This window comes from Betta splendens, chromosome 4 (genome assembly GCF_900634795.4).
Source record: "Betta splendens chromosome 4, fBetSpl5.4, whole genome shotgun sequence".
Lineage (NCBI taxonomy): Eukaryota > Metazoa > Chordata > Actinopteri > Anabantiformes > Osphronemidae > Betta > Betta splendens.
The window spans coordinates 20,006,020-20,031,470 of NC_040884.2; the positions used below are offsets into that span (position 1 = coordinate 20,006,020).

The window sequence follows — 25,451 nt, forward strand, 5'->3', positions numbered from 1 at the left end:
CCTAAATAATGAGACCATAAATAAGAGGGCAGTTGATCTTAAAGCTGCAATGGTGCATATTTATATAATGGGTGACTAATTAAAGGAAATGTGGAGCAGGTGTGCATACAGGTGATTATCTATTGACTACAGAGCAAGGAAAGTCTTTATACTTCACACAACCTGGAGTAAAGCTCCAGGTAAACCTCTTAGTAAAGATTACTTCAGTTTAGGAATAATATAATAAGTAATGAGTATACTTATTATTTTACATATTTAGCTCTGACTGAATATACTATTATACTATACTATTATCTTTTCACTTGTTGATTATGACTATCAACAATTATTTTTGATTTTTATTACCAAATTTTTTTGCTAAGGGACTATAAATGAACTTTAAACCATCATCCCAACAGTGAAGTCTGGTCGAGGAAGTATTTTAATATGTGGTTGTATTGTTTGTGATAAAGATGATAACTTTGTGCTTTATCGACGTAGTAACATTGTGTATGTTTTTTAATTGCGCCTTTGGTGAAGATCAGATCACATTTCAGAAAGCGATAAAAAAGCTCTTTCTTGAAAAAAATCCCTCTTCTTCCTGCAATTGTAAATTTAAAGTATTTGCATTTTTTACGCAAATAACGTCTTGAGCAGCTTTGCTGTGACTTATTTCACAGCAAATGCATTATCTTAAAAAATAAATAAAGTTAACTTGACTTGGGCCTTAAAGACGTGTCGCTCTCATCTTCCGTTCTTGTACGTCATGTGCATCATATGCATCATAGCGGAAAAACGCCTCGGCTTTCTTCAGAATGTGAATCATCCTGAGCGCATGCGCTCTAAATTCCCGTGACAAGCTGGAGAATTTGTCCCACGCAGTGGCTTCGAAATAAAAGCACCACCACGTGATGCCAAGATAAGTACCGACCATACTTCAGAAAGTAACTTAGTCGTGGTTTTGAGCTACTTTTACTCCGCTGTACTTCAGAGGTACGTTTTGCACTTTTATCACACTACACGTACCTCCTAGAACTATATAATTAAAGTAAATGATAAAGCTGCTAAAACAAACATGCTGAGAATATTAACCAACAAAAATCACAACATCAAAAAACAGATGAGGGACTGGAACCAAAAATAAGTATTAGCAAATGATTCACTACATAGTACACATTAAAAATAAAACATGTTGTAAATATTTTTTGTTTATGATATTAACTGGCTAGATTTTACTACGCATCGAGCTTGTAATAAATAGACTTTACTATTTCTCCCACTGTTTAGCAGCATCGGACGTTTTAGTTTGAAAATCCACGCCGGACGTGAGCCGGTCAGGCTTAGAGTAAATGGACACCGGCTTCAACGGTGCCACTCAGGGAGAGTTTGAGGCAGAGTTTCGCACACGGTGCCGCTGCACGAGCCGCTAACTGTGCGACTCGAAGCCTGACAAGGACTTCGCTTTGTTACAAAGCCGCGGTTGCTCCGACGCCAAGTTAGTTGTTGATTGTTTTCCGGTGAAGAGGGGGAAGAAGAAGCTTTGACATCCAGCGTCACTGCCACATGCATGGACGAGCTGCTGCTGCTGCTGCTGGTGGGTGACCTCGCTTCTCTTCACAACCAGGTAATAACGGAAGAGAAACCTTGAAAACGTGTTTGATTGTGTTATTGTAGTTAAAACCGCTCAAAGCGTCCCGTTTAGCCGCTATATGGCAGCTATAGGCGCGAGCCCCGCGGTGGTCGAGCCGGTCCTGGGAGAGTCCGTTTGTCTAAATAACTAAACCCGGCATTTCATCTGAGGTGTGGTGATATTTGCCTTTTCCCTCACTCACTCATTCACTCGCTCATTCATCCATCCAACGGCATTGTTCGCAGATTATTGTGACATAACGTGAAGGCGTGCGGTCGGAAAGTTATGTCGAGATGGATCTGTTCGTGGGGCGCAACGTGTGTGAATGAAGGTGGGACGACTAGTCAGTGTCGCTCCTTCACCTGTTGATTCAAACGGGCAGAGCAAAAATAACTTGAAGAAACGCAGTAGAAGCTGGAGCCAGGTGCTGTTTAGCTTTGTGGGTGACTTAAACCCTTTGTTTAATTAAAACTAAACCACCTTAGTTCATTTATAATCAACAGTTGCAGTAGTAACAAAATAGATGCCTGACAACAAATGTGTTTTCTTTCCCGTTTTAGCAGGTGTGTGAACAGTACAGTAGCAGCAGGAATCAGTCAAGGCAAAACAAATGGAATTGTTTAGATACTTGTTATATATTCATCTTTATTGCTGCTGACTGGTGATTAAACAGACCATTAGAGATTCAGGCTTTATTCAGGCATTTTATATAGAATCGTCAATGTGATTGCTGAACTGTAGCTCTGGAAATATGACACACACAAACAGCTGTTAACTTAATGTTAATAAAGTGATTACGAAAGCAACACCTAGTAAATTTGCTTCAGTAGTTTTAACTGCCGATTTATAACTCTTTATGATCAAAAGTGGAAGTTTTCCATTTTATTTACAAATAACAAGGGGAGAAAATGTGTTAACGGTTTATGGAGCCTTTTACGAGAGTCACACGTGTAGCTATTAACGTTACTGATTGATGCACTGCAGCAATTACTGGAACAGAGCCACTGTTAATTTTATTGGTTCCACCTGCTCTGACAAGTTGAATCATGTGCTGTGAAAAAGACAGATTTGTTTAGGAAAGATGAAAACAGGTGTGCTCTTAAGATGCAGATGTTTAAAGCGCTTCATTCAGTCGAATCTAAACTAGTTTTCTCATATTTGCATGAGAAATTAATAATAATGCAAGCGTCCTGCTCCTGTTGGTAGTTTCTCCAGATTTAACATTTTCTGGGTGAGTTGTAATGTTTGGTGCCACGGGTTCGTGGGTTCGTGGATGGCTGCAGCCCAGTCCCATGTGACTGGAAGATGTCAGGACATGCCCTCGGGCTGGATGGAGGAAGGATGTGTCTCCTGTGCTGACTCGCCAGTATCGTCTCCATATGCCGCGCAGGTTATTACAAGGAAATGTTTGACTTTGCTGCATAGCAGAGACGTCTGATTAAAACCAGCCTCTGGCGGACGTTACCTGACATACACCTGGACGCTCCGCGGGGATTTATTTGACTTTCAACTCTCTAAATTCCAGACCTGCTTTTGTTTTGTTGCATAATCCTGCACAGTTTCCAAACATACGGAGGCGCATCCATGTCGTCTCGGTGATCCCAGCCTCTGATTGCATTTGTTTTCCTTCGCTACAGTGGAACATGTGAAATGATTTGTGACGGCAGGAGTGTTACGGCAGAGGAGAAAATGTCAAGGCACAGACTCTTAAGCAAACCGTGTCCACATTCCTTCTGTGAATCACTTGGTCATGTAGAAAAAAGCAAAGAAAAATAGGTAGATCATTCTTTCCAAACATCATGGCCTCAGATGAACAAACAGCTTCATGCATGAGGATGAATGTGTTTTCTTACTATTAATAAAATCCATGCTCAGGTTTTCTACTTGCTCCTGTTGTCGAGCATTAGTTTTAATTCCTGTGAATTTTCCTAATCTTTACTCATAGAGGCTGTTTGCTGCCACACAAACGTAATCACATTAGGTTGGTTCCCAGAACACGGATCAATGGATGATTTGTATTTGAGCGTAGTGTACGATTTGAGGCCTTTGTGTGGGCTCTGGAGGTCGGGGGGTTGTTTTATTCTCTCTCGTCTCATGAGGATAAATGCAGTTATTACAAGAGTACTGGGTCAAAGCCTCGCGATTACCACATCTTCTGTGAGAACGAGGCGTCGGCTTGTGCAACCTGAGCGGGCCGAGAGGCGGAGCCGCATCCTGACACCGTCAGGAGTCCGTGTTTGGAAACCAGGCTCAACGTATCGTCACGTAAATCTAATTTACTGACTCGCACCTAAAAAAACAAAGATGAAGTAATTTGCAACCTGTCATTCTACTCAGGTAAATAAAAAAAATACCTGGTGTTTCTATTGGAAGAATAACATTCTCTGTCAGACTAAATTCATAACGTTGGAAAAAAAGAGAATGTTTTATATCAATACTCATACAAATGCAAAGTAAAACATACTATTTATCCATTTAATTGACTTTGATGTTTTTTAACTGCGCAGATCTTATGTAGGACGTGCACATATACCTATATTAACTAAACAATAGGCACTTATTGTCCTTCTACTTGGAACGACAGCTACAAGGATCACTTGGGATTGTTCTCTAGAGGGGACGGCGATGGACAGACGTACTGTAAGCTGCTAGGGTTTAACTGCCCCTTCCATCTCCCCCCACCCCACAGACAGGTGGTGCCTCAGGCGTAAGCAGGGCGGCTGCTGCCTGAGGCCTGTGCTGGGGCGAAGCCTTGGATAAAGGCGGCAGAGACCCCGGTGCAGCTGTTTGCTGAGACTGGACCGGTTCCAGTGATTGTGGACATGGCGCAGCCCGGCAGGGTCCGGCCTGGCCGCGCTGGGAGAAGCTGGTGCCGAACAGGTAGCCGTGGCTGCATGCTGAGCGGATCAGGATACAGATACTGTGGGTGACTTGTGAACCGCTGAGCTATTTCAGGCTGCAGCGCCCGGTGGCAGCAGGCGCACGGGCACCGACGCGCACCCCGAGCAAATTCCCACCGAGCTCAGCAAACGGGGCAGCTGTCAGAGGGGCACCGGAGGCTCGACCGTGTGGGAGCAGCGGTTCTGGTGAGTTTGTGCTGCAAAGCGTTCGCTCTGGGCTGCACCACCTCAGTGTGTCTGCAAACATGGCCTCGCGGATTAGAGAGGGAAGAAAAACAGGAAGTTGGAGGGAGGACTTCCGACTTCGGATGAAAGCTAGAAAAACTGAGCCTTTGGGATATTGTTGTGCTGGAGATTGTTGTTAAACGTTATTTTTATCTTTTCCACTTAAGTCTAATCTACATGAGATGGTTTTGATAACTATTTTAACCACATTTGGTCAAAAAATGTTTTTATTCACTGGAGTTTAAAGGTAATGGAAAAAGTTTGTCTGCTGGTTTTTGGTTAGGAAACAACCTGTCAATCATCCTCATGTGCATGATGTCACACAAGAGATGCTATTATAAGCGCGCTAGCAGTTTGACAAAGGCCCCGACTAATGAAAAGGACTATAATTTTAGCTACTTGCGTCTATGATTGTGTCTCTCTTTGCCTCAAGGCATGCATGTGACTGTATTGTGAGCCTACATCCCTGGGGACAAACACACACACACACACTCGGCGGCTGGATATTTCTTTAAGGCTTCTATAAGCTGATGTGGAATGCAGCACTCGGTTATTTGGCACACGGGTAAGCAACTTGTTTAGATCACAGGACTGTTCTTTGTTCGCTGGAAAACACAATTAATCTGGCGGCTTTTATGACTTTGGGTGGGATTATTTGTCTAATAGTGTTGCTTATTCCATGACATGACAGATTTAGTTTCCATTGCCAAGTACACTAAGAACCTGTGGCATGCCGGTGCGTGTAGTTGAAGGGAAAATTTTATGTTTTTCAAGAAATGCAGGTGCAGGAGGAATGATTCAACCTGATGCAGTGGCACTTTCTCAGCATCCAGATGTTCTGTTGGTGAATAATTACAGATGTGTCAGGCTCCATGTTATAGCTTTTCACTTACGAGTATAACCAGATAAAAGCTGAAGAGCAGAGCTGCTGTACTGGACTGTGTGCACCTAATAACAAAGTGGGATAGTATAGTAGAATGCTTAGGTTTAAGTGTAGCATCATTTATCATGTGTTAACGAAGGTTCAGTACAAACTCAGTCACTCCCGTTTCTATTGAGTGGATTATTCAAAACGGCAGGTGTCATTCTTCTGCAGAGGTAAACCAGTCAGTGGTGTGTGTGTGTGTCTGACACACGCCCTCATGTTGTCTTTGGCGTATTAATGTCCAGATTTACCAAATGTGTCGCAACATGAAATTTTAAATTGAAAATTCTACTTCAAAAAAACAAGGAAAAATATTTATTATTATTATTATTATTATTATTATTATTATTATTATTATTATTATTATTATTATTATTATTATTATTATTATTATTATTATTATTATTATTATTATTATTATTATTATATTCAGTAGTTTGGTCTTTTTTCCTGTTGCACGGTCTTAATGTCGGTTTTGTTAGATTTTAGCTGTTAAACGTGACTTTGATCTGGGCTGGAATGTGGAATGTATTTCATATTGATCTGTCAGTTCACAGCCCCTACATCATACATACAGTACATACATGCATTTGATTGTTTTTTTTTTGAGAGGATTATTGGCAAATATCTTTTCAAAAGTAAACTTGGTTTTTCTTACCTGCCCTTCTCCCTTTTCATGAGTTACTGGATGTTTGTAGTTCAGGAAATAAAGTGGGGAAACTCTAACCAGTTCAACAGGTAGGTACAGACATGGCTTATTGCACAAAATGTTTGGGAACAACTGAACCTGTTTTAGGATTAAAAATCCAGCAACTACTCTTTGCAAAGTTAAGAATGTAATAAAAATGGAATATAATTGTAATGAAAAAATAAATGTCCACGTCTAGCGTGCGTGAGAGCAGCAGGCTGTGACTCAGTCTATGGGCCCCGCTGTCACATGGCTCCTTGTCAGCAGGAAGGAGGAGGAAACATAACGGCGGCCTTCCTCCTCAGGATTATCAGTCGGTGCACGCTCCTCTGAGAGCAGTCGACTCAACGAGGTGACCGTCGGACAGACACGCTCCGCATCTCTAACTTTGTGTGTGTCTCTCTCTCTTCTCCCCTCGGCGTCTCTTGACTCTGACCAGCCCCGGGTTTCTCTTCACAGCGGACTTCAGAATTGCACTACAATGTCTGCGGTGGCTTCTCTGCAATAAGCACTCAAAGGTACGATGAGTCTGCTTTTATATTTATTTTATTGTCTGTTTATTTCATTTTCTATGAATTAGTCTTTAATTACAGATGTTGTTTGTCAGGTTTAATGAAACGAGCCGGGATTCCTAGAGTCACACTCCAGGAAAGAGTGGTGCTGAGTCAGGCCGGGACAGTGATGACGTAGCCAAAACCTGCACCTGCAAAAGTGCTCAGTTTTACAGTTTCTTTTGCTAAAAACCCTCTTCAAATGCACCACTTGAGTTTCAGTAGCACAAACAAGACGTTCCCGCTGCAGTAAATGTTAAATTTGAGCTTTTAAAGGCCATTTGTGGGAGGTCTGGGCTGTGGGCGATCTAGAATTGACACTTCAGAGCAACTTAAACATTCTAAATGGGTCTCTGCCTTTCTTTGAACCGCTCTTTATCTGACCCCGTGTCAGTTCATCACACGTTTTCTTCAGCTTGAGTTGTGTTGATAAAGCATTTATCTCTTATCACAGTTCTGTCCCTTTTTATGAACGTGCATTGTCTTTTAGTCTGTGGTATTTTTCTGTAAACCCTCTAATGAAAACTCAAATTGCTCCCTTCCTCCCCGTTGTTGCCCTGTTTTTATAACTACAGGCCTGTCGGTTCGGTTGAGGTTTGGACATTGTGTAATCAAGCCTCTATTTTGGGACACTTTTATTGGCCGTTCGTATATTTTATTGAACTGTCTTTGAAATTGTGCCTCATTCAATAGGATTGGTATGTGACGGTGCAGTTTGTGGTGGACGCTCGCCTGCCAGGCTGCCGACTGAAGCGGAGCCCGTCCGGCAGATGACTGGCTTCAGAACCTCGGTCCAGTCGTCTGTCTGTCTCGCTGCTTTTCCCTAAATGACATTTTTAGGAGCGGAGCAAAAGATTTTTAACCATTTATGCCCTCTAAAGGTCACAAGATTACAGCGAAAGAAAATTGACCTTTTTAAAATGTTCATTTGTCATGTTTCACATTTTAAAGCATCAAGTGTAGATAAATGTAATGTGTATCTACTAATATGGAACAGAAAACTTTGTTCTTCCTTTTCAAAAATCTATAGAACTTCTAGAGTTCTCCTCCTGACAGCTCTCGGTCTGTAGCTGTTGTCTTCTTCCTGTTTTAATAGTTACTTCCTCCTAAAAGCATAGTCTTAACAAAGTCTTGTGAACTCTGGTACGGTACGAGACTGTGACTAAGTCTAAGATGGAAAACTCCCAGGGAGGAAATAATTCCTGACTTATTGTCCTTTTAGGGTCATCTTGCAAGGTGCTCACTTTTCTATGGATCCTGGAATATATGATTAACTTCTTCCAGGAGAGATACAGGGCAGCTTGTCCTCGCTTCCTCTTGCATTGTCAGCACGCCGTCATTACACAAGGGACAATCGGTTCCTTTTATTCTGTCCTGCGATGGATAACGAGAAAGATAATGAATAAACAACCAAATCCTTGATGACGCCGTTCCTACTGTCTTGCGGTTGCTGTTATTATTTTCTTCTGATCATAGTTGTTATCATAAAGATAATATTACACACAGAGCCTGAGGTGGAGGAGCCGGTTCCCATGGTTTTGGCCCAGGACCCCAGCGTTCTGTAACCTTATCCCTGTGTAGCCGGCTCTGTCTGCTCCACCGCGCTGTGGGTCTAGATTTACTGAGAAAGTCGCCTGAAAGCGCAGCTAAGCTAACGTTTATTACGTGGAACTGGTTAAAGTTGTTGCTCTGGACGGAACAGCTGCTTCTGGTCCGGCGATTAGCAGCTTGGCAGCTCAATCAAAGAGAGCTGCCAAAACTGCGTGTAGATCGGATAATGGCATCTACGTCTTCACGTTTAGTCATTTCAGTGAAACAAACCTGCGCGTCCCTCGCCATCAACAAGGTCACTGATACTGGGGCCTTATCGTTGGTCTGATAGCCGCTGTCACAGACTGGATCTCCAGATTTCTAACTGACCCTGAAGACAGAAACCGATGTACTGTTAATAATGTTACTAATTAGATGCCCAGCAGGATTCAGCAGACATAACATGAGGGTGGTTCCTGTACAGCACATGTCCACATCTTCATTAGAACATGTTTGTTGCTTTATCTGGCTGATTTGTGGGCTGTAGCTTCCTGACTGATGATTACCTTTCAGACTTCCGTGTTTATATTTCATATAAGGGACTCGGGAGTGACCAGGTGTAGGTTAACTGAGGCACGTGCCTTTGCTTATCACTGCCCTGGGATCTTATCTGACTCGAATAGCCAAAGACCTTGGATGGCAGAGAGGAAGTGCTGCAGAACCTGAATCTCATCATCCAAACGTATGTGTTTTATGGAGGCTGTTGGTCACATTATGAGACTTTGGTGACTTAATGTGAATGTTTCCGCTCTGTTATGAGTCGTTTGTGTTTCTGGAGTGATGTCTGGGAGTCTCAAAGGTGCTCGAGAGGAAATCCTGACATTATTATTATTATTATTATTATGTTAACATTCAGTCAGTGGCATTGGAGCTTAATGATTTGTTGGCATTTTTTGGCTTTTTTTTTGCTTCCACTAAATAACCATGCTCCTCATTTCTGGTTATGCCAGGTTCACTAATTTTTCCTCATGTTATAAATCTCCAGCTGTGTGGGAAATAACTCCTGGCCAACTTTTATCTCCAGGTTATGCTGCCCAAAAGCTGTCTGAGTCCCAGTGAGAAAGAGAAGGGCTAACGCCACACACATCCCCAACAGCTCTCCAGTTCCTCTCCCACGGCGCCTCCACTGCGGAGCCATGAGCACCCCCAGCGCTTCGAGCCAGGTCACAGATGCCGTGGCATCAGTTATTCACAGCGTAAGTCCTCACCACAACAACAGCGCACGGATCGGATCAGGGTCCAGTACCAAACCAGGACAAACCGCCTCAAATAACACTTTAGGTGTTCAGCTCTGAACTTGTCTCCACTTTCCTCCACATCATGGCACAATTTCGCTGAATCAGCTCTTTCTGTCCTGTCTGGCATTGGAGTGTGTATTTTGGACGTAGGTGTGCTTGTACACGTCTAGTTATCTCGTAGAGACGGTTGGTTTGTCTGCTCTTGTGCATAAAGAAGTGTTCAGAATAGCTCCAAACCCTTTTAGACGCACAGAGCTGCTCCTGCACAAATCAGTGAAGAATGCCAGCGGTTCCACGGTTCAAATGGTTTCCTTCCCCTCCTCCTCAAAGTCGATGGTTTGCCAGTGTTGGAAACAATATCTTATTGGCACGTGATTGTGAAGTGTGTAATTGCACAGCAGCTGGTGGGATGGATGTGATAAACATGGGTGGCAGAGTCGAGGGGGCAGCTGGTGTGTAGCCAAAAAAAGCAGCATTCCTCCACTCGAGATTCTCAACGTGATTAATGTGCTGATGCAGGAAAAATCCACGTGAACGGTTTAATTTCACCAGATCAGGTCAGTAAATTCCACGAATAATGAGCATCATCTCTTTTCTGTGTTTTTTTTTATTCATTTACTTACCTTTCTCAGCCCGAGGTAAGTATTTCCCAGAAATTGAGTGTTGTCTGGAGGTGACTGGACTAAACAATAGTTTGGACAGAATCATGCTGTAGTGTGGTTTTGTTTTTGGCAGCAAAAGAATAGGAAACAAGTCTAGGAAACGATTGTTTTCACTCCGCTTTGTTGCTGCTTCCTTTTGGAATGAGCACACACACAAACCTGCTGTGTTTGTTGCAGTAGGTTCAGGTGGATCCATGACACTTACAGTAACTAGTGATCCATGTCATCGGGTCAAAGGGCTGCAGCCGCATTGCCTTCCATCGCCTTGATGTCGCTGAGAACATGCTCAGAATCAGCTATTTATAGCTGATAAAATGCTAAATGCCATAAAACCTCCAGTCGGGTGGAGTGGGACTGACTCGCTTGCCAGCAGGTAGCGTGACGATCGGGCTCAGTAAAGATAGAAGCGTTTGCTCAGTGACTGCGTGTCGGCCGTTATTGGCTGACCGGCCGTTGGCTCCAACTCGACTCGGTTAATTATTATCTCCTTAACAATGTGTGTTAGTGTGTTTGTGGTCGGGAGCGTTCGCATGGGTCTCGTTTCTACTTTAAAGGATAACGCAATGAAACCGATTCATCTGGTGAACCTGCGGCTCTGCTTCAGTCGAGTGTCAAGGGGAAAGTGACAGGAAGCAGCTGGCGATTCTTCTGGTTGAGCTTCTTCTGGCTTTGACTCTCGGGTCTGGAAAAGCAAATATACCTTTGTCAACCTGCAGCGGCTCAGCTGATGGACTATCTTTACGCGTTTAAGGTGAGTTTGTTCAGTTCAGGCGTAGAGGACGCTGATTGACCCCCCCCCTCGAGTCATTACACACCGGTCTGAGTAGTAGTGGGACTTTCTGAACCCGTCTGACTTTATCGCTTTAACCGCAACATGAGCCGCTGGAGATGAAGCCCTGAACAGTTTGCAGACACGTCAACATTTGCTGCTTTACAAATGTGAAATATTGATTACTACCTGATCTCATCTTTAATATGTGTCCAGTTTCTGATGGGACGACACTATCCTCCGTAGCATCATGGCATTAACAACGTGATCCTTTCGTTCTCTCTGAAATGCTGGGATCAGCTGCAAAGGCGAAGACGCTTTTGGCCCCAGGCTTAACAGCAGAGCAAACAAGCGCCTCGTGTCTAGACCAGCGACTCGCAGCCCTTTGGTTTAATGGAATAGCTGAGATTTTTATTGATATCTTGCATGCAGTCGTTTGTCAGAGGTCATGAATGTCACAGTGCATGTGATTAGATACAGTAAGGTTTACGCCAGCTCGGTCTCTTTGCTTTATTACTTGTGCTTCCTGTGACGTGGATGTGACTCCTGCAGAGTTTATCAGTTGATCATCTTCAATTTAGATAAAACTAGGGTGTGAAAGCACTCAGGCAAATTATCTGTCTGTGTCTTTCACTACTGAAATCTTCATTTGTATATCATGAAGATAACGCTTAAAGCTCACCTATGACTATAATCACAGGCGATCTCCAGACAGGACGCAGAAACAGACGGACTGATGCAGCCAACGATCCAAGCAAACGATGGAACTCGTGTCAGAGTTGTGATGTAATAAGAAGCATGACAAGAATTAGAAATTAGAAAAGGTCCCGGTGACTAAGCGCAGAACTAGGCCGGAGCAGCCTCATGTTAAGATGCAGGAATGCGGTGAGTCATCGGCCGCATGGAAACACATTAGCGCTACTACCACGAGCCGGCGGCTCCAAGTGCTGAGCGCTGCAGGATTTGATCCAACCTCCCCACGCAGATAATCTACGTCTACGTCTTCCCTGTCCAGGCCAATGCACGGTCGCTTTACTCTCACTGCTCAGTTACAGGTAAACAGTTGGACGTCATCAACGCTGATGTGACTGATGGGGGGGGCATCACACCTGATGGGCTGCATGTCAGCTGTCTGTACAGCGTGCATGCACTTAACTCTGTAACTAGGTTACTGTTGAGTTTTTCCATTAAGCTCACGTGCAGACGGGGAAGCCTGGTTTCCCTAAACCCCAGGTGGGATTCCCTCTGAGAATATGGACGCTTTTACCGATATGTAAGCAGTTTTCTAATCATCTGCATGGATGTCACAAACGTCTACTAAAGAAAAGAAGTGGCGTATTTTGTCATATTGTTGGAAACCATCTGCTTGAGAGTTGTCTGTTTTAAACTTCTACCTTCCTTCACACAGTGGTTGTTTTACTGGGTTTGTGACTTTAACACGTCCTTGAGGTCCAACGGCATCGAGGGAGGACCTCCATGGAGCGACGCGGCCTGTTGCTTTGTTCAACACTATCAGAAACGCGTGCGCTTCATTTACGCTGCCCTTCAAGCAAAAGCACTTGGGTCAATATTTAGGCTTCATGTGGCAAAGTGAAAACGTGGGGACGAATGTCAACGCGGGGCGATTGTTGCTGGCTGTTCAAACACGCTTGTCCTTAAGGTGAGAATGACAGTGGTGTTTGTTCTGCCCCGGTGCACTGGGCAGACTGGTGGAGGTGGCCGCGCTGCTGATAGGGCTCTGGAAACGGTAGCATGAGGCCTGATAAGCAGTGGAGGGTTATCGGTTCTTAATTAAGCTGCTGTAGGAAACGGCGTCAGTGTGCTGCTGTAGGACGCCCACGCTTGCTGCCATGAGCGAGGTAAGTCTGGAGCACCTTCCCACCCTCTGGGCCGATTCACCTGCTTCTGCTCAGATGCTGAGTTCTCTCTGTTTTTGCACAAGTTCAGTTTGGGGAGAACGCACCTTGTTGAGAATTTCTCCCACTTCTAGTGATTCACTGTGAAAGCGTGATATGAATGAGAGCTTTGTGCAGATAAACTGCAGCATTGAGAGTCTGCTCTGAGGGTTTTATGTTTGGATGTTCAGGTTTTTAGTGTTTGGAGGTGCTGATGTAGATATTGAAGGCTTTTATTTTGAAACAACTCTGAACTTCAGAGCCACTGTTCTGTTTAGGCTGTTTCACTATGGTTTCTTCTACTGCTTTAAATTGGACGATTTGTGTTTTCAGAAAAAATGAATGAAAGATGTTTTAGTTTGTTCCCTTGTGTTTTTGAGTCTTTCATTGATCTGTCAGGGGAAAGAAACATACAGTATATGAGGAATTGAAGCTTGAGTCAATATTGAATGTGTGCTGACCTGTCTGTTCTCCTATAAATCTGCTTGTGAAGAACTCAGGATTTTCAGCTTCTGGCTGTTTGAGTCATTTATGCTGATCGGTTCTCTAATCCTCTATAAGCAGGGTTTGAGGTTGTTTTTTTTTTTTTTTTTTTTTTCAGAATTGACAATTTTAAGCTACCAAATAACAAATTTTCTGTCTGTACTAAATTACTGATGCATAGAGCTCCAGTGTCATTATGTGTATACAAATAGAAACTCTTGGGTGAAAAACGTCAACACCTCCAAATTACACTTAACCATTCTTGAGCAAATGTACATAATTACGTCCTTACACTATAATTTGAAACGGTATCGTTTCAATTTGGTGGAGAAGTCTGAGCTTTGTGAGAAGCATAACTGTTTCATCACATGCGTCATGGAGGAAGGCGTAATATGACTTGCATGTCGGGCATCCTGAGAACTGGCCGACGAGGCATCAGGTAACTCGTGGCCCCTCGGTTCTGGCACAGGAAGGGTCCGCTGCAGGATCCGAGGCCTCCGTGCGGCAGACGTGCAACATTTACTCTGTCGTGAGGCGGCTACAGCCCAGTCATGTCCTCCTGAGTGGATCCACTTGCTGTAATGCTGCAGTTAAATCCTTTATCACAACATCCCAGCACAGAGCGGGGGGCACAGTGAGGCACCGCAACCCGCTGCAGGAAAACAGATCTGGTATCAGCCACGTGAGCCCCGTCACACCACGGCATGGAAAAAGGCCGACGGTCAGAGCACATGGAGCTTGTTTCCAATTTGAAAGCTTATTTGTTAAGAATGCACTCGAGATGTCAGCAGCAGCGTGGAGCATTCAGGTCAGGACAGCACAGCTCCCTCTAGTGATACACAAACTCATTTTAAACCAAGTGCAGTAAGTCTTGGAGAGGCAGCGCCGCCTAGTGCTCGTTTAGCAGTTTCATCATCCAGACAGGTGTGACATCACATCCATCACATCCTCTAAAAACAACGTGAGACATTTGAAAACAAAGTGAATCACCGGTTGCTAAACTCAACCTTGGCTCCTTTAAACATGTCTGTGCGGTCACTTTCTGGTAAAAGTTGTCAGCTTTGCACAGGAGACGTGCAGTGAGTCACGTTCTCAGAAGATGAAATGGGCAAAGAGCCAAGGTGTGGTTCCTAAAAGTCGGTCTGAGGTGGTTCTAAGCCCTTTAATGCAGCAGTCTCTCAGTCTCTCATCAGGACGCCTGCTCAGCAAACACTAGCACTGCTGTTACTGACAGACGCTCAAAGTTCGAAAAACAAAAACACAAGTCACAGGAACTTTAGCAATGTTGAGCTTAACATCTTATTGAATGCATTCATTTGCTTTTGATCGCATGGTTTTGCTCATGGTTTGATTTGTGTTGCAGCCAGAGGCTCCTGCTTCTCCACTGCACAGTTCTCCACATCCAGAGGAGGAGGAGGATGGAGACCTGAACAAAGCTTTGGGCATCGAGCGTTTCCAGCAGATCCTCAGTCCCACAGCCGTCCCTGACGAGCAGCACCACAACTACCATGAAGAGGACATTGAATGTATGAACGATCTGAGAACACGTAAAGCCTTTAAAGTCAGATTTTGAAGTGAATGACTCTTTATTCCGCATCCTCCTCCCCTCGTAGACCACCGTCACTCGTCTCACCACATCCACCGGCCTCTGTCCAAGCTGCCCTCTGAGGGGCGCAGGAAGAAGAGCAGCAAAAAGAGGAAGAAGGACAAGGAGCACAAAAGCAGCCACGTCGCCACCACTGGCACCATAGAAGAAGGAGAGGATGAAGAGGAGGAAGAGGAGGAGGGAGCGGAGGCGACCCCTGCTCCATCCGAGTCGGAGAAAGTAAAAGATGTGGAGGTAATCGCTCTCCAAGAATAAGGTGATTCAGAAACGTGTTGGCCTCTGAACGGCCTCAGTCTGAGCTCTGACACCAACCTGTCTGTTAGTACTTACATCACCACGCTCTCTCTATGAATATTTCAGTGCGGTTTAAATCATTTATTAGTGCTCTACTACTTTACTGAACTGATTTAATTTGAACACGTAACTGATAGGGTTACATTTATTTGACAGGATCATCTTCACTTTTCTAAAGTAGTCGTCATTGTGTAAACATCAGGTAAAATGAGAAAGTTGGACCCACAGCACAATTAACTATACTGAATGTAAACAGTGGCCAGAGTCAAAAATAATATTCAAAATATAGCTATAATAATTAATTTCAGGAAATAACTTTGTCATTTGAACATCAATTTACAATGACTTCACATCTTCCCTCCGTGTGCTCAGGGATTGGATTCTCCACTGTTTGAATCTGATGTCAGAGCCTCATGATTCAAGTGTTGGCCTGGTATCTGTTCTTGCTGAGCAGCACTCTCACGTTCGCTTTGCTTTTCCCTCCCTTAGTTCTTTTTATTTGACGAAGACCAAGCGTCCAGGCGAGATGGAGAGAGCCCTCGCTCGCCCCGAGAGCTGCACGTGGTTCCAGAGTGCGGCGCCGCTGCAGGCGAAGATGCGACCTGCACAGAGTGAGTAAAGGCAAATAAACCTGTATGATCCGCTTCGTCTCGTTGAGATGTCCTCATCTTGTTGTGGCGAGGCACATGCTGTACGTTACCATGCCTCAGGCATCTAGTGAGCCTGCTGGGCCTGATCTGGTGGACCAGAGTAATCCTGTCCTCAGAGACCCATCTATCACCCGTCGCTACAGACAACGCAACACACCTCAGCAGCCGCAGGCTCAACCTGTGACATTTACTCCTGCGCTCCATGAAGGTTTAATCTGAGCTGGGATGAAGCTGTGTTTAGTGGCTTTGTTGGTTTTCAATCTACTGGAGAGCAACTAAAAACACAGAAAATATCCTGTTGAAAGACAACCTCACTGACGAAGGGCAAGCAGTTTGTTGTTTTTGGAAAACTCTTTAAAGCACGGTGAGTTTATTACGTTTCATTTCAAGGGGCTTTGAATGATATTTGATGGCCATCGTTTCTCACCGTTTGGATGTTTTCATCATGACATTCTTCTTAAACTTGTAAATCTCAGCTATCTGATTTAAAACTGGTCTTCTACTGTTGCTGCTTTTATTCACTAGAAGAGGCTTAATGGATTAAAGGTTGCAGCTAAATTAGATGGAAATTGGGGAAAAAGTTACATTGTTTGTAGAGCAGTAAAAGAGTTATTTATGCTTCACGATTCAAACAGTCCAAATAAAGACATTTTAAATAAAAAAAAAAAAAAATGTCTTTTATCTAGCAAAGCGCCTCCTCCTGACACTCCCAGCCCCGCTCCTCAGTCTCCCACCTCCGATCACAACCCTCTGGCCAGGCTTTCGTCCGCCAGCCGCGGCTACGACCTGCAGGAGCGCCGCCGCACGGGCAACATGACGGGCGCCGAGCAGGCCAAGTACCAGCGCATCCCCACGGACGAGAGCGAGGCGCAGATGCTGGCCTCGGCCGACCTGGACGGCATTAAGAGTAAGTCACAGGCCCGTGAGTACTGGCGGCTCTTCATATATACTGTGTTATTCCTGCACTAATCAGTGTGGCATCGTATTCCTTCTGAGCACTGCTCAGCGTGGAGATTTACAGTCCGTCCAGGAGTCTGCTCACAGAGTAGCGGCTGTATTAAGTGAAGCATTCCTGCTGTTGGTGGAAGCACCTGGACGAGATGGCGCCTCAATGGACTTATTTCAAAGGATTCCAGGTGCTCTTTTATAATGTGGCTGCATCTGACGTCGCTCTTCTTCTCGGCCAGGCCATCGCTTTGAAGATGTCCCCGGCGTGCGCCGGCACCTGGTCAGGAAGAGCACCAAGGGGCAGATCGTGCACATCGGCAAAGACCACAAAGAGCCGACGAGCCGCAGCCGCAAACAGGACCGAACTCCACACGAGGTGAGAGGAGCACAAACGCTTCCCTGGATGTTTATAAGAGTAGGCGCAGAATAATTAAACTTTTAAAGCTTTATTTTCCTCTTTACTCCAAAATGACTCAAATTCTGGGAAACATGTGTCTTTCCATGGCCCTGTCTCTATTGTGAGTGAAGGAGACAATTAAAAATGAATGAATGAGCTCTTTCCTTTCACACACAGGAAAAAGGAGGCGAGTGTAGAGCTTAGGTAACCAGACACTGAACGGTCCTGAGAGGAGAGCTATGTTTTATTAACACACACTCTTATGCAGGGCTCAGAGCCCCCAGCAGCCCAGGTGAACAGCAGGACCCTGTCAGGTGTGTGTGTGTGTGTGTGTGAGTGTGTGAAAGCGAGAGTCCCGTTCTACGAGCGGCTTCTGGTTCTCTGTGTTTGAGTCCTGTCCTGCGCCGCTCTGCTCCTCCAGTCGTTGCCCGTGGTTCTGTACCGCTCTGCCTCGCGGCCCGAAGGCATCCTGCTGGACATGGACTCGGGTCAAGTGGTGCGCTATCAGAAGGTGAAGCATCAGGTTTGGGCGGTGTGAGCGTGGTTTCGCAGGCATGCAGCGGGCTGCTTAACAGCACCAGGCGCCACATCCAGGAGCCGTGCCTCATCAGCATGACGATAACCTGTTAACAGGCGTTTGATGCTGGAAGATGCTGCACAGCTGATTGTTTCATCTCCTGACTGACCTTTTTAACATGTCTGGGTTTTATAGGGTGACACATGAATTTTAACAGATCACCTAGTGTCCTATAAGCATGGAGTCTGTATGTTGACGCTCCACTGGTGTCACCATCGCCTCACTAAGACTGAGTGCTGAGTTTGTGTCCGTCAGCTGGATTTCTGGACCGTATTTAATGTCCACATGTTGATTCCAGGTGTTTGTGGAGCTGAATGAGCTCACCATGGACAAGAACCAGGAGATGCAGTGGAAGGAGACGGCTCGTTGGATCAAGTTTGAGGAGGATGTGGAGGAGGAGACGGAGCGCTGGGGGAAACCACACGTGGCCTCGCTGTCTTTCCGCAGTCTGCTGGAGCTGAGGAAGACCATCTCCCACGGTAGGTCCAGAAAGGCACCGGGGAGCTGCTGTAGCGGCGCCGGTCTGTGCACTGAGCACCGGGGGCGTGTGTTTGCAGGTGCCGTGCTGCTGGACTTGGACCAGAAGACGCTGCCCGGCATCGCCCATCAGGTGGTGGAGCAGATGATCATCTCCGACCAGATCAAAGCCGACGATCGAGCCAACGTCCTGAGGGCTCTGCTGCTCAAACACAGGTGAGAATCGGCTCCTCTAAAGAAAAGACACGTGTGGCATCAGGACGAGCGTTCAAACACCTTCTCCCACCGCTGCACGCTTCCTGCTACTAGGTGGCTTCATTCCTGGTCGCTGCCTCTCTTCCTGCTGCTTAACCTCTCTCTGCCTCACCCCGCCTCCCCTAGTCACCCGAGCGACGAGAAGGAGCACAGCAGCCCCTTCCCTAGGAACATCTCTGCCGCCAGCCTGGGCAGCCTGATCACACACCACCACAGTGCCAACCACACCCACCTGCCTGAGCCGTCTGTCACCGACCCGCTCATGGGCGCCATGCACTCTGGGCCCGACATGGAAACGCGCATCGACATGGACAAGAATGAAGTACAGGTTCGTGTGTTGGCCGGAAGCTGAAGCATCCGTGTCGTTCATCGTCCTGATCTCCTGCTCCTGTGTCGTCATCTCCTGCAGAAGGAGTCGGGCCTGAGCAGCGGCATGCACCGCTCCAAGTCCAAACACGAGCTGAAGCTGCTGGAGAAGATTCCTGAGAACGCAGAGGCCACGGTGGTTCTTGTTGGTGAGTTGCTGAGTTGGAGTGCGTCGTTGCCCGTGGCCCTGACCCCACGTTGACCCTCGCGTCTCGCCGTCTTGCAGGCAGCGTGGACTTCCTGAAGCAGCCCACCATGGCGTTTGTGCGTCTGCAGGAGGCGGTGGAGCTGGAGTCGGTGCTGGAGGTGCCCGTTCCCGTCAGGTTCCTGTTCGTTCTGCTGGGACCGCCCACCAGCAGCATGGACTACCACCAGATAGGGCGCTCCATCTCCACACTCATGTCCGACAAGGTTAGCGAAGTGAAAACAGAAATGAAGCAGTGATCTTTACTTTTTATGTTTATAACTTCTTTTTTTCCCATCTAGCAATTCCATGAGGCCGCCTACCTGGCAGACGAGAGACAGGACCTGCTGAATGCCATCAACAGCTTCCTGGACTGCAGCATCGTGCTGCCGCCGTCAGAGATGGGTGGAGACGAGTTGCTGCGCTCGGTCGCTCGCTTCCAGCGGGAGATGATGCGCAAGAGGGAGGAACAGGAAGTGAAGCTGCTGGAGCCCAAGAGCTTTGAGGAGAAAGGTGAGGATGCCTCACGGAACCTTTTCAAAAGGAAACCCGGCCTTTGTTGCTGACCCGTTTGCCATCGCCACCCAGAGGCCCTGCTCACGCCGCTGAAGAGGTCCGACGACCCCCTGGAGCGCACCGGCCGCCCCTTCGGTGGGCTGGTCCGAGACGTGCAGCGCCGCTACCCCAAGTACCTCAGCGACTTCAAGGACGCGCTGAACAGCCAGTGCATGGCTGCCGTGATCTTCATCTACTTCGCTGCTCTGTCCCCGGCCATAACGTTCGGAGGCCTGCTGGGTGAGCTGAGCCGGTGTCTCCTCCTGCTCGTAGTTCGGAGCCGCTGGTGCCGGTTTCTCACGCTGTCGTTGCTGCTGCAGGTGAGAAGACGGACGGCCTGATCGGCGTGTCCGAGCTCATCATCTCCACGTCGGTGCAGGGGATGATCTTCTGCCTGCTCGGGGCTCAGCCGCTGCTGGTTGTGGGTTTCTCTGGTCCCCTGCTGGTGTTTGAAGAAGCCTTTTTCACAGTAAGCAGACTGACTGTGAATCAGATTACTCTATTCACAGTGAATTCTTAATGACCGTTTGACACTCCCTCCTTCCAGTTCTGCAAGGCCAACGACATTGAGTACCTCACTGGCCGCGTGTGGATCGGCTTCTGGCTCATTGTTATTGTGATGCTCACCGTGGCCTTTGAGGGAAGTTTCCTGGTTCGCTTCGTCTCCCGCTTCACTCAGGAGATCTTCTCCTTCCTTATCTCACTCATCTTCATCTGCGAGACCTTCTTTAAACTCATCAAGGTACATTAAATGAATGCACAAACATACATGCTCGCATAATTTTTCTAACCTGTTTCATGTCATGGATCAGATTTTCAGTGAGCACCCACTGAAGAGCTGCTCCCTCAACAACAGCACAGGAGCGAACGTCTCGTTGGCAAACCGGTCCCTGGTGCCGGCCGACAGCTCCGAGCCCGAGGCGGGCCAAGGCGAGCCCAACACCGCGCTGCTGTCTCTGGTTCTCATGGCCGGAACCTTTCTAATCGCTTTCTACCTGCGCAAATTCAAGAACAGCGCGTTCTTCCCTGGGAGGGTGAGGAGCTGAGTTCACCTCAAAACTATTATTAAACTATCTATTTTCCCTAAATAGATTTTTAAATTATTATAATTACATCTTTTCATGTTCAGCTTCGCAGGGTAATTGGAGATTTTGGGGTTCCGATCGCTATCCTCATCATGGTGCTGGTGGATTACAACATAAAAGACACATATACCCAAGTAAGACTCAGTACTTCAGTAGCTGCCTCTAATTTGCAGACTGGAAGGCGCCTCAGACTGTTTTCTCCTTCTCCTTCATCCAGAAACTGAGCGTCCCAGACACTTTCTCTGTGATCCATCGGGCCTGGATTGTCAGCCCGCTGGGTTCCAACGGTAAATTTCCCATATGGATGATGTTCGCCTGCTGTCTGCCTGCTCTGCTGGTCTTCATCCTCATCTTCATGGAGACACAGATCACCACGTGAGTCACCTTCACATTATTAGAACAATACAGATTTCATCATCACAGATCTTTGTTCACTGAGGAATGAGACAAACTGTTTCTTTGCAGCCTCATCGTGAGCAAAAAGGAGCGTATGCTGGTGAAGGGCTCCGGCTTCCACCTGGACCTGATGCTGATCGTGGTTCTGGGCGGCACCTCGGCTCTGTTCGGACTGCCGTGGATGGCGGCTGCCACCGTCCGCTCAGTGACCCACGTCAACGCACTCACCGTCATGAGTAAGGCCGTCGCCCCTGGCGACAAGCCTCGCGTGCAGGAGGTGAAGGAGCAGAGGATCACCGGGTTCCTGGTGGCCTTCATGGTTGGTAAGTGTCGCACAAAGGAAACCTGCAATACTTATGTTGTAAAGCGTTAGTTTTTGCACTGAATTTTATTTTTACCACTATACCCTCTGTCCAGGCCTTTCCATCGTGATAGGGAACCTGCTGCGTAAGATCCCTCTGGCTGTGCTGTTCGGTATCTTCCTCTACATGGGTGTAATGTCGCTCAATGGTATTCAGCTCACAGAGCGGATGATGCTGCTGCTCATGCCTCCAAAGTATCACCCTGACCACAGCTACGTGCGCAAGGTGAGGCTCTGGCCTTTCATGCTCATCACACTGTGACCCTATAGCACTGAGTGCCGCTAGGAGACTTTTAAACGAGCCGTTTCCTCCAGGTTCGCACGATGCGCATGCATCTGTTCACCTGCATCCAGCTGGTGTGCTTGGCGGTCCTCTGGGCGGTCATGTCCACACAGGCCTCGCTGGCTTTCCCCTTTGTCCTGCTCCTCACGGTTCCTGTCAAGATGTTCCTGCTGGCACGCATCTTCACTCCCAGAGAGGTGGCATGCGTAAGTTGACCACCAGGGGGCGCACGCTACCAAAGCGGCCCAGTCCAGGCTGTTTAAATCTGAATTTAAACAGATTGTGAAATTTCAGAAAGTTGACTTTGTGTGTGTGTGTGTGTGTGTGTGTGTGTGTGTGTGTGTGTGTGTGTGTGTGTGTGTGTGTGTGTGTGTGTGTGTGTGTGTGTGTGTGTGTGTGTGTGTGTGTGTGTGTGTGTGTGTGTGTGTGTGTGTGTGTGTGTCTCTCTCTGTCTCTCTCTGTCTCTCTCTCTCACACACACAGTTGGACGCAGATGACGCAGAGCCGGCGTTCGACGAGCGCGAGTGTCACGACGAGTACTCAGAGATGCAGATGCCAGTGTAAACCACATCAACCTCTCCTCTGCCAGCAGGCCCGGTCACACACAACCAAGGCAGATGTGGGACGTAACGATGAAGTCCTTCCAAATCAAAAAACCCGCACAGATTTCATGCCCCATCACTGTGCACCTCTGGCTCTTATCACCATGGAGACGCACAGTTTGCCAGAGGCCTGGTTGCTTGTTGCATTGGCCAAACACTTCTCTGTTTTAAGTAGCGTTTTATCAGATTGATGAAGGCTGTCTGCTGTAAAACAGCATGTAAAACAGCAGTGTGGCACAGACCAAATCATTGTGTGTTCGCTCAGATCATACTCTATTGACACAGCTATAAATATATTTTATATATACATTTCAGGGGACAAAAGATTTTAAATTAAGTTACATGATCTCAAGCTCAAAATTAAATGTGATAACCGTAGATAGATTTGCCACTTAGGTTCATATCTAGCCCTGAAAGGTTGCTCTGATTCACATTGAATATGTGGAGGGTATATGGGATACATTCCTTTTATCTAAACATGGATTTTTTTATGTTTTAACTCACCAAGCGCCTTTAGAGGAAATGAAACTGTGTACTGAGAGGCTGCTTTCCTCATCCTGTCTTACTTTGGACGGATGATCACTTTATCTGCCTCTAGAAGCTTGTAGCACTTTTAAAAGACACCAAATCCGATCAATGACTGTATTTATTTAATCATTTATCCCATTAATATCCTCTTGAATCCCTTAAACGTCCATGTTGGTTTACCTCCTCAGTGACTGATTGTAGCTCATCCCTCGGCAGCTGAGGCTGATAGTTTAAAGGCTTTAATGTCTAATTCTGCACCTGCAGCATAATCGCCAGCAGGTGGAGATGTTACAGACCAAAAAAACATGAAAATGCAAGTTCATCTCACACTAACGCCACAACATGATCATGATTACCACACTTCATTATTTTAATATCACAGTGGAATAAATGTAGTTTAGGGCACTAAAGTATGTTTGGTCGACTCCAGTGAAATGGGAACTTTAAGTCTTGATGATGTTGGCTGAAGTTCTCCTGGAGGGCGACATCCTAATAAACGGTGTTGAATGATTCACGGTTCAGGGAAAGGTTGGAGGAAACGTCACATCATGGAGGGACGAGTCTTTGGTTTTCTGCAGCTCTTGATGCAGATTGAAACACGCAAACTAAACGATATGAGTGAAATCTGCCTCTGGAGGTGGTTTAACTGCTTAAACTGAGCTGAGGGTAAAACAGGCTTGTCTCCTTTTATCAGTTTAGAGGCTCAGTGTCCAGGTGCCAAATGTCTTGTAAATAGTTACTGTATGTAGGTGGAACAATAAGCTGCGTTTCAGTCACTTCTGACCTAAATTAACTCATTCGTAACATTCCAAGTTTTAAGATACGTTTTAAAATGACATCAATTAATATTTTAACAGTTTCGCGACTTTGAAGCTGGTCAACCAAATGTCCACAAGCATTGAGTAGACAATCTGCATATCAACATGAGAGGGAAGGCTCTTTAATGTCATGTTACGCTCTCTGCTGTTACTCTGCTTTCTCTCTGAACGTCCGACTCTCGTTGTGACCTTGTGTGTTTGTGTCATGAATCGATCAGCCTTGTCCGCATCGATGACACGCGTTACGATAGTTTGCACTTTGGACACGATCATAAATCAAACATCTCTCCATTATTTATGTGCTGCAATATGAGGCATTGCTGTTTTTGGAAGATTTATTCAGAACATGTGACAAACATTTTGTTTTTTAATGTTCACATACTGGTAAAAGTTGATATTTATGCAAAGTAGGTTGTTTGCTAGTTGTGCCTGTGAATGGAGTCTGTCGATGTTAGCGTCTGTAAAAGTCAAGAATTACTGATGTGGTCCATTGCTGAAGGCAATACAAAGGCTCAGAGACAACAGCTGCCGTACAATAATGACTCATATTAATGACAAATAAACACATTTTCTATTTATCCCTCGTTGTTGTGTCATAATATTGATGGTCATGATGACGAAAACAGAAGGAGACGTGTTTGTTTCTCAGCTGGTTTCCCCCAGAGGAAAGAGGGCTGGCTCTTCTCTGGGCTCCTTTATGGAACCCCCCCCCCCCCCCCCCCACCACCAGCCTCACTGTTCCACGCCGGGCTAAAACCATGGCTGCGTTCCTGCTGCTGAGCTTCGGAGCTTTTCTCTCCTTGTCTAACGCGCAGGACGCTTACGATCTTCTGCCCGAGACCTACAGGAAAGGAGTGGACCTCGCCCTGGACAAGGTCAACTCTCACGCTGGGATCCAGCACCATTTCAACTTCTACACAAGCGTCACAAAGTCAGACGTCGAGGTACTGCACTCCACATTTGACGCGCTCTACCTTTTACTGTTATGTTCTGGATCATCACTGAAACATGGGGTCCTCAGGAAACACTAGTTACCAGAGGATGTGCTGGTCTTCTGAGGGGTCTAATTCTGCTTCTTTCTCTCAGCCTGGTTTTGGTGTGAGCTTCTTTTACCACCACTTCTACCTGAAAGCCACCAAGTGTCCAAAGGGAACCACTGACCCCACGAGCTGCAGCTTCAGAAACGACAGGGTGAGTTTTGTGGGCTTTGGAGCAGCTCTGGCAGAGTGGAATGTGGAATGCGAGGGCTGGAGCCTGTCGTGACTCGTCTGTGTTGTTTGTGTGCGTCCGTGCAGCCGCTCATCGACTGCGCCGTCTGTTACAAAATGTTCAGGGGAGAGATTGAGCAAGAGCCCAGGCCATACGTCCACTGCATCCACAGGCCTGCGTTCACAGAGGTCAGTCTGCGATTTCAGTCCCTCCTGTGAGGAAAAAGAAGCTTGTTTACCAACTGTTGTTTGTCCGGCAGGAAATGAAGAAGGAGCGAGTAAATCAGTGCAACACAATGACCTACAGCAATGGAGCGCCCAGTCTC

The 25,451-nt window shown here is 46.4% G+C and overlaps 1 protein-coding gene across 2 annotated transcripts; it reads left to right on the forward strand.

The window, feature by feature from the left end:
- Positions 1-1,310: 1,310 nt before the first annotated feature.
- Positions 1,311-24,495, forward strand: slc4a2b (solute carrier family 4 member 2b). 2 transcript variants are annotated; one of them, XM_055508187.1, is made up of 25 exons: positions 1,311-1,603; positions 6,787-6,865; positions 9,513-9,684; positions 14,899-15,061; positions 15,149-15,375; positions 15,925-16,046; positions 16,772-16,992; positions 17,273-17,409; positions 17,852-17,941; positions 18,306-18,486; positions 18,565-18,700; positions 18,866-19,067; positions 19,149-19,254; positions 19,332-19,516; positions 19,592-19,802; positions 19,878-20,084; positions 20,165-20,313; positions 20,392-20,586; positions 20,657-20,878; positions 20,974-21,063; positions 21,147-21,304; positions 21,395-21,648; positions 21,743-21,912; positions 22,002-22,175; positions 22,453-24,495. In XM_055508187.1, exons 3-25 carry the CDS (start codon positions 9,625-9,627, stop codon positions 22,531-22,533), a joined length of 3,741 nt encoding a protein of 1,246 aa, XP_055364162.1. In that variant the 5' UTR covers positions 1,311-1,603; positions 6,787-6,865; positions 9,513-9,624; the 3' UTR covers positions 22,534-24,495. The 2 variants fall into 2 exon arrangements, with proteins under 2 accessions (XP_055364162.1, XP_029002441.1); XM_029146608.3 differs by lacking the exon at positions 17,852-17,941 and having other exon boundaries at positions 1,312-1,603.
- Positions 24,496-25,451: the final 956 nt, after the last annotated feature.

What these genes read in the sequence shown, in the direction of transcription:
- slc4a2b (XM_055508187.1), top strand. Translation starts at nt 9,625, where the DNA reads ATGAGCACCCCCAGCGCTTCGAGCCAGGTCACAGATGCCGTGGCATCA. An exon ending in CCATGAAGAGGACATTGAAT is followed by an intron (nt 15,062 to 15,148) that starts GTATGAACGATC and finishes CTCCCCTCGTAG; the next exon opens with ACCACCGTCACTCGTCTCAC. An exon ending in AAGTGGTGCGCTATCAGAAG is followed by an intron (nt 17,942 to 18,305) that starts GTGAAGCATCAG and finishes TGTTGATTCCAG; the next exon opens with GTGTTTGTGGAGCTGAATGA.